At 39.0% G+C, this 9,731-nt stretch overlaps 1 protein-coding gene across 1 annotated transcript; it reads left to right on the top strand.

Annotated features, from left to right (window-relative positions):
- The first annotated feature begins 211 nt into the window (after nucleotides 1-211).
- Nucleotides 212-1,260, top strand: LOC133316735 (uncharacterized). Its single transcript, XM_061518515.1, has 2 exons — nucleotides 212-1,053; nucleotides 1,206-1,260. Exons 1-2 carry the CDS (start codon nucleotides 212-214, stop codon nucleotides 1,258-1,260), a joined length of 897 nt encoding a protein of 298 aa, XP_061374499.1.
- Nucleotides 1,261-9,731: the final 8,471 nt, after the last annotated feature.

Here is a 9,731-nt window from a genome sequence, read left to right on the forward strand (position 1 = left end):
TGGTTGGATAGACAAGCCCCAACAACATCAGAACGTGGGATGAGCTGGCAGCTAAATTCTTCGCAGAGCACTGCTCCAGGGAGAAATACAACAAGTTGGTGAATTAAATCATCAACTTCACTCAACAACCAGGAGAAACTCTATGTGAAGCTTGAACCAGATTCCAAGAACTGATCAGAAGGTGCCCCGCTTATGATCTGCCAGACGGGAAATGGTCAGAATCTTCTATAATGGAATGACACCAGACTCTAGAATGGTTGTCAATGGTGCAGCTGGTGGGACCATAGCAAGGAAGACAGCAGCTCAAACTTTAGAGCTAATCGACTTCATGGCCAGGGCTGAGAACACATCAATGACAGTTCAACCAGTTCAACCAAGAAGGAGAATCCTGCAGTTGGGACACAATGATGCATCACTTGCAGAACAAAAGATCTTATCTCAACAGATAGCTAGTCTGAATGCAAAGTTGGACAAGTTGCAACTCTCTACAACTCAAGTTGACTCATTTAACTGTGAGTATTGCAAGGGAGAGCATGAGACCAACGAATGCCCAACACTTGTAGGAGTTGATTCCTTCCAAGTTAATGGAGTCTGGTATGATCCAAGACCACAACAGAATTTCCAGAGAAACCAACACAATACTCCAGGAAACAACTTCCAAAGGAGAATTCAAGGGGGAGGTTTGGATTACAAATCCAGCAATTATTTACAACCTCCTCCTATTCCACTTAAGGAGCCATTCGAACTGGAGAAACTGGTGGAGACCATGGCTTCAACTACCAATGTTTTCTTTCAAGAGACAAGATCAAATTTCAAGACTCAAGAAGCATCAATCAAGAATCAAGAGGCTTCAATCCGAAATCTTGAGACTCAGATTGGACAGTTGGCCAAGCAATTGAATGAAAGAGCTCCAGGAACATTCTCCAGTGACACTATAATCAACCCAAGGGAGCACTGCAATGCCATCATTACTAAAAGCGAAGATCTAGAAAAAGTGGAAGCTTCTACGAGGAAGAATGAGCACACTCAAGAAGACAAGGAAGAAGCAAATGAGCAACCTCCTGCAGTTCAAAAGAAGCAATGAGATTTCTCACGATTTGAGAAACCTCCATATCCCATGGGGAGCAAGCAACATGAGCAAAGGAAGAAAATGTCTAAATGTTTAAATATTTTTAAGAAATTGCAAATTAACATTCCTTTTGCAGAAGCTCTGGAGAAAATGCCTTCGTATGCAAAGTTCCTGAAGGAATCATTGTCTAAAAAGCGGAAGCTCACAGAGGACGAACCAGTCACGCTAACAGAGGAGTGCAGTGCAATCCTACAGAAAAACATGCCTCCAAAAGTGAAGGATCCAAGGAGCTTCAGTATTCCATGCACCATCGGCAAGACGACTATAGAGAAAGTCTTATGCGATCTTGGTGCCAACATAAATGTGATGCCCTTCAACCTTATGAAAAAGCTGGGAATTAATGAAGTAAAGCCAACAAAGATGAAGGTTCAACTGGCTGACCGCTCAACAAAGCAAGCACATGGCTTTTCAAACTTAGGCCCATTATGCCTTATTGGGCCCAAACCACATATGCTAGAATTCAAGACAACTTAAGATGTTTGTGTGCGACCTATCAGGCCCAACATAACCACTGACATAAATGGGCTTGGGCCCATTAGGCCCTATCCAGCTAATGACAACACAGAGCACTAGCAATGCTTTGCTTTCCCAGAGCTAGTTGAGTTCATCGAATGATCAACCTGTTATACCTATTTGGTTACCGTGTGAATTGTCCTTTCGTCTCGGTTATCCGTCCCATTGACCTAGGTCAAGGAAAACGTATCAACCCTTGCGGCCTAGGGTTAGCTTTTGCCGAAATAGGAAATCTTCATTTACGGACTCTAAAGAGCGGATCATCTCATGACTCCTTTACTATGCATAGATTCCCGAGTCCCGTAAATGTCATCCTGGTTTCACCGGTCTACGGATAACCTAATCTCTCACAGAGATTGACGAATTCCTTTAGCTTGTCACACTAGCCCTGAAACCTGAGGGCATGCCCAAAAGTATACCTACGAGTCTCCATGTTTCAGGCAGACAAGGTATACAATCAAAGCAAGGCTTCCAGAGCACAGGTCTATATGACAACGTCAGGTCTAAGGAAAGACACACCCAAATAATAAGAGACATTACCTATTGATACTATTTGTGAGGTTTCCTTGTAGTGTTTCTTTGTGGGCCAGTTTAGTGCGAGCTATTCTTCAATAGGTCCACCCACGAGTCAGCTAAGACATCTCCATGTCTGTAGCTCACGAGGACTCTACCTTGCATCTCCATGCAAGTAGTTGAGTCGTGTTAGTCTTACCCGAGATCTCCAATACCCATTATCGGTATCTCTAGACTAGGAACAAATTTATTGCAATAGACGTGTGGTCTCATTGAGCCCTCATGATCGTGATCTCTATCACAAATCCTCAATGTGACACCCGTTTCATTCCAAGGGCTTTATCCAGTTACTTATATTCAATATTTGAGACATGCAATATAAAATAAGATAAATAAATGCTTTTATTCATAAAATTTATTCATAACAAATAAAGAAGTACATGGGTCCATCTGACTCTCAGATTGTCTCTAGGACACCTATGTACTATCAATCTCCCACTTGGCCTAGAGCCAGTCTGATGGAAATCTATATCCTAAAGTCTCATAATGACTATCATGTTTTCTTTAAGAAACTCTCTTTGTTAGAGAATCGGCTAGGTTATCATCTTTGGGAACATATTCCATCTTTACATCCATCCTATCGATGATTTCTCTAATCAGGTGATATCTGCAGAGCATGTGTTTTGATCTTTGATGAAACATGGTTCCTTTGCCTGTGCAATAGCACCATTGTTGTCACAATACAACTGTATGGGCTCACTAACACTGGGAACCATTCCAAGTTCAGTGATGAACTTCTTGATCCACATTGCTTCCTTAGCTGCTTCTGAAGTCGCTATATATTCAGCGTCTATCATTGAATCTGCTATAGTCTCCTGTTTGAAACTATTCCAAGTCACTACTCCACATTTAAGGTGAATACGAACCCTGATTGTGATTTGCAAGCATCTTTGTCACGGTGGAAGCTAGCATCAGTGAACCCTTTCACTGCTAGCTAATCAACTCCACTATAAACCAGAAACATATCCTCAGTCCTTCTCAAGTACTTGATGATTGTTTTGACTGCTATCCAGTGACCCTTTCCAGGGTCTGCCTGGCACCTATTTGTTATGCTTAAAGCATAAGAGACATTTGGTCTTGTACAAATCATGGTATACGTGATGGATCCGATAGCCGAAGCGTATCATATCTCACTCATGTGATCCTTCTCTTGTTGTGTTATAGGATACATAGCCTTAGAATGGTACACCCCATGATTGACAGGAAGAAAACCCCTTTTCGATCCTTCCATATTAAATCTCCTTAGTATTTTGTCAATGTACGTAGATTAGGATAATCCTAGTACCCTCTTAATTCTATCTCTATAGATCTTTATACCCAGTATATAGGCCGCCTCTTCCAAATCTTTCATGGTGAAGCTTTCAAAAAGCAACTCCTTAACTGTTTGAAGTGTAGGGATGTCATTCTCTATTAGCAGTATGTCATCCACATAAAGCACAAAGAAAATAACATTTCTCCCACTAACCTTCTTGTAAACACAAGACTCATCCTCGTTCTTGATGAAACCATTACTCCTAACAACCTCATCAAAATGAATGTTCCAACTTCGTGATGCTTGTTTTAACCCATATATTGACCTTTGAAGTTTGCATACCACATACTTCTGGCCTTTGGATTCAAAACCTTCAAACTGTGTCATATACACCTCCTCTTTCAAGAACCCATTCAAGAAGGCAGTCTTGAAATCCATTTGCCAAATTTCATAATCATTATATGTTGCTATAGTTAGCATAATCCGAATTGATTTGACCATGGAAAGAGGTGAGAAAGTCTCGTCATAGTCAACTCCTTGTCTTTGACGATATCCTTTCATAACCAACCTAGCTTTATAGGACCCATTTACATCCAATAGGAACTATTCCTTCTAGATGTGGAACCAAGGTCCATACCTAGTTTTGATGCATCGAGTCTATTTCAGACCTCATGGCTTCAAGCCATTTGGAGGAGTCAACATCCTTGATTGCCTCCTCATACTTATAAGGTTTGTCATCCTTAACAGTTTGTCAATTCTATAACCATACCTCTCAAGTGGTTGACTAACCCTAGTAGTCCTATGAAGTTGTGTGCTTACTTCTCCATTGGAGAACGTCGCCTGCGGAGCAGACTCGGGTTCCTTAATCTGTTCTTGTGGGCTTTGAACTTCTTCAAGTTTAATTTTACTCCCACTAGCTCCTTGAGAAAGAATATCCTTTTCTAAGAACTCAGCGTTCTTGGACACAAATACTTTGTGATCATCAAGTGAGTAAAAGTAGTATCCCTTAGTATCTTTGGGATACCCCACAAAGAGACATTCAGTACTCTTAGCACTAAGCTTATCTGATGTCAACGCTTTGACATATGCCGGAGATCCCCAAACCTTGAGGTAGCTCAGGTTTGGTCTCCTATCAGTGCATATCTCATATGGAGTAGTCTGAACAGATTTAGAAGGTACCCTATTCAGAAGGTATGCTGCAGTGCTTAAGGCATATCCCCAAAATGATTATGGGAGTTCTGTCTCACTCATTATGGTCCTAACCATATCCAATAAGGTTCGGTTCCTCCTTTCGGATACACTATTTTGGTGTGGCGTGTAAGACGCAGTAAGCTGTGAGAGAATCTCATTCTCCTTTAGATAATCTTGAAACTTGCTGCTCAGATATTCGCCACCACGATCTGATTGTAATGTCTTAATCATCTTGCTTCGTTATTTTTCTACTTCACTTTTATATTCCTTGAACTTTTCAAAGGCCTCGGATTTATGTCTCATCAGGTATACATACCCAAATCTTGACTATCATCAGTAAAGGTAATAAAGTAGGAATATCCACCTCTAGCCTCGACAAACATTGGACCACATACATCAAAGTGAATGAGTCCTAATAACTCACTACCCCTATGACTCTTAAGCCTTTTGGGCTTGGTGTGCGTCATTTTCCCAGCCAAACAAGACTCATAAGGTTCATAGGATTCTAAATCCATGGAATCTAGATATCCATTCGCATGTAGCCTAGACAGTCTTGTTTCGTTTACGTGTCCTAGTCTACAATGCCAAAGATAAGATTTATTATCTATCCTAGGTCGTTTCACATTCACATTGAGGATTTTATTTTCCATTTCTAGAACATATAAGCCATTTACCAAAGAAGCAGTAGCAAAAACAATATTATTCATAGTGATAGAAAATTCACTACTCTTAATAGTAAATATAAAATCATCTCGTTCTAAACAAGAAATAGAAATAATGTTTCTAGAAATATTAGGAACATAAAGTCAATTCTTCAAATGCTACATAAGGCCCGTAGGCAAAACAAGGTCAACATCTCCAATAGCCAATGCAGCAACTCTTGCTCCATTCCCAACTCGAAGATCCACCGCATTCTTGTCAAGCTTCCTCGGATTCCTAAGCACCTGTAACATATTGCAAATGTGAGAACCACAACCGGTATCCAATACCCATGAAGCCGAGTTAGCACAAGAAAAATTAACCTCAATCATTTAAATACCTGAGGAAGAAGCATCACCATGCTTCTTTTCCATCACATCCTTGATGTAGTCAGGACAGTTCCTCTTCCAATGGCCTTTCTTCCCACAATGGAAGCACTCAGTGTCATTTTTGTCCTTGCCCATACCTTTGGCCTTGCCCTTCTTTTTATTGGACTTTCTTTTGGCTTAAGAGGATTAGGCTTCGCAAGCTCTTTTCCTTTTACCCTTATCCTTGGTCTTGGAAGACCTACCAATAAGAAGAGTTTGTGTCTTATCCTTTTTGATAGACACCTCAATAGTAGTTAACATGCTTAACAACTTAGGCAGCGTAGCATTCATCGAATGCATTTTATGGTTCATAATGAATCCACTAAAAGAAGAAGGAAGCGATGATAGAATTAAGTCATTAATTAATTCTGCGTCTATTATGAAGCGTAGACCCTCTAGCTTCTCAATGAACGCTATCATCTTCAGGACAGTTCCTCTTCCATAGGCGCAACAGGTAAAGCTGCAACTTTACGGCCCGCAGAACAATTCTGACGTTATGATACCAGTCCATGAAATTAGGACCGATCAACTTGTTCGTTTCTAGAATAGTACGCAGAGATAAATGATCCGACATATTAGGCTGAAAAGGATGTAAAGATTAATACTGTTATAAATTAGACCATGTTATTAAAGACTTCAAATAAATGGCCCCTCTCATTATTTTATCTATATTAGAAGTATATAGAATATTGCTCCTTAGATTAGTTTAATTGTATTAATGTACTGTTGATAGCCTACACCTGATGTATGTGATTATCTCTCTCTTTAATATTCTGTTAGACGTCACGTTTCCGTTACTGTTAGTAACGGTCTATTAATTAGTCACTGAGTTAACACTACTGTATAAATAGTAGTTCTCTGTAATCTCTCAATTAATCAATTCATAATCTCAAGGTCTAGAATATTCTCAATGGCTTTTTCTCTTTTCTCTCTCTTCTTGTCTATGAATGCTATTATGGTATCAGGGCCCATTATGTGGGCCTGAACCATTTTTCTTGCTTCTTCCATGGCTTCCGCTTCATCATCTCCAACACGAACCAGTGGAACCAGATCCACTGTGAGCAAAGCTTCTTCTATGGAAAACAAAGCTCCTTCTTTGTTTCATTACCAGATCTCGGTGAAATTGACGGAAGAGAACTATCTTTTCTGGAATCAAATAGATTTACCGATCATTACTTCACACAATTTGCATCGTTTCTTGATAAATCCTAAGATTCTGTTGTAGTTCCTGTCAGAGGAAGATCGTCAGAACGAAGAAACAAATCCAAAATACACTGAATGGCTGACGCTAGACCAGATGCTTCTCACATGGCTGCTTTCTACTCTTTCTGAACCTATTGTCAATGAAATCCTTGGTGTGCATCACTCACATGAAGCTTGGGAGAAAATCCATATACTATTTCATGGATTAATGAAGTCTAAAGCAAGACATCTCAGATCTGAGCTCAAAACGATAAAGAAAGGAGGCAAAACGATGCAAGAATATTTGTCTCGCATCAAATCTCTTTGTCACTCTCTCAAAGCCATAAAGAGCTTAGTACCAGAAGATCAGCACATTGAGTCCATTCTCGAAGGTTTACCATCCGAGTACAACACGTTTGTTCTCAGCGTTCACACTTGCGAAAAACAGTATTCTCTAGATGATCTTGCAACAAGGGAGTAATAGCTCAATAGTGTAAAACAATAAATTATAGAAATGCTTTAAAGATGAAGAGTAAACAGTCAAGATAAAGAAGAAAAAATGTCAAGGTAGCGTAAATAGGGAGTAATAGCTCAATAATGTAAAACAGTGAAGAATAAAAATATAGAAATGATGAAATGCAACAAGGGAAGACATTCCAAAGCATATACAACAACAATGCAGTAATTTGCCTTTGCACTCAACTTTAGAATCACTCTTGTTTCTTATTCTCTAAGCTTTCTATAGGCTTGTACCTCATAACTGCTCTCCACTCTTAGTGTTAGAATGTTTCATAAGCCACTAAATAAATAGGACTTTAAAGCGTGTAATGTTACAGGTGGATATGAACAAAAATAAAATAGTATCAAGTAGGTGGAAAATAAAGAAGGGATAATACAGTTATGCATAGTCCATATGCAAGAACTCGCACGGTTAATTAAAGAAATTAATTAACTAATTATGAGATAATTCCATAAATGACCCTAATAATTATGAGAAGGCTTAAATAATTATGGTAAGTAATTAATAATGTTAAAAGTCGTTTTTCTGACGAAAAGTGAAGATACCGGTTCTGCTCCACGGTATAAATGCGTTTCGATGAAGTATCCCAGAAAATTATAATAAGTGTGGGAATATTCCTAGAATAATATATAGGACTAGTAAAACAAGTTTCAAGTCGAAATAATGAAAACTGGTGCCAGATCTGATACTGGCTATGTAAAAGCGCGTACCGGAAAAGTACTGCGAAAAATAAAATAAAAATATGACAAATCCTAGAAAAATGACTAGGTTCTGAATCTAAAATTTGAGATTAAAATGCTAAGCGTAGCTATTATTGTTAATACTGTGGGATTACACTTAAGTGTGCTATATATACTAGTGGGCTCTTTAACCTAGGCCATATTGAGGATGATGTTGGGTCAAAACCTGTTGGGTGAAAAATATATTATGATGAAGAAGTTCCTCAGTTCACTAAGAAAGAACACATTTGCTCTCTTAGTTTCAACCCAAGTGCACAAGTGCACGCATCAAGTAATAAATGGGAGTGTTAATGCCCAGATTATCGTTCCCACGAGGATAGAACTCTAATTAATATCTTATACTATTTTACAAAGAATGAAAATGAAGCATCAAGCTTATTCCAAGGAATGGGGAGGATATATTAGTTTGGATCAATAATCATCACTCAACTTCTTTGGTTAAGGTCGCTTACTGTAATCTTATGAACTTCCCAGCAGATGTTCACACTAGCTTATGGAAAAAAGTTTGGTCGTGGAATGGACCAGAACGGGTGAAAGTGTTTATGTGGATGACTTTGCTTGCTAAACTTTCAGTGCGCAGCAGAACCAGTAAGTGGAGCGGAGGTTCAAATGTCTGTCCCAGTTGTCCAAATCATGAGGAAACTATTATTCATGTTCTTCGTGATTGTAGACATGCTAGGAAAATTTGGCAATATTGGTTTACAGGTTCGATACCCAATTCCTTTATGAATTTGAATTTGCAAGATTGGTTGACTTTAAATATCGATAACATGTGGTCCTCCAATAAAGTGAAGGACTGGATGGATATTTTCTTTACTACTTGTTGGTTTTTGTGGAAGTGGAGAAATTTGGAGATCCATGAAGATCATTTCTGTCATGATGAGCAATTGCAGGCTTCAATTTGGATGTTTGTCCAACAGATTCTGCAAGCCCGAATTTATCAGCACCGTGGTGATTCCAACGATAGCGTTTGGACAGCCCCTAAGCAAGGGTGGGTTAAGTTGAATTGTGATGGAGCTTCTTCTAGTGGCATGAAAAAAGCTAGTTGTGGTGGTATATTAAGAGATCACAATGGATCCTTTTTGGGAAGCTTCTATTGTAATTAGGTTCATCCAATCCTCTTGATGCAGAATTATGGGGATTACTGAAAGGTTTGGAACTGCTTTGGGGAACAGGATTAAAAAGAATAGAGCTAGAATGTGATTCTAGCCAAGCCATCCAGATGTTAAAGGAGCAGCATGAAGATCCTAGGGACTCTCAAGTCACTAGCAGATTGAGATTATGGTTAAAAGCAGATTGGACTATTCATCTTGTTCATACCAAGAGAGAAAACAACAAATGTGCTCATTGGTTAGCTAAAGCTGGGCAGACTAATAATCTCCATTTCAAGATTTTTAAAGATCCTCCTCCTCAGTTGATGGAACTTATAGTTGCTGATGCTAGAAATATGTCTAGCTTGTTAGTTTCTGATTTGTAATTTCTTTCTGTTTCTGGGGCTTAGCCCCTCTTTATTTACAAAAAAAAAAAAGAATGAAAATGAAAGGAAAAGTTAGTAATTGACCTG

This window comes from Gastrolobium bilobum, unplaced genomic scaffold (assembly GCF_033153095.1).
Source record: "Gastrolobium bilobum isolate Gb01-03AN ecotype WA unplaced genomic scaffold, APGP_CSIRO_Gbil_v1 utg82280, whole genome shotgun sequence".
NCBI classification, from domain to species: Eukaryota; Viridiplantae; Streptophyta; class Magnoliopsida; order Fabales; family Fabaceae; genus Gastrolobium; species Gastrolobium bilobum.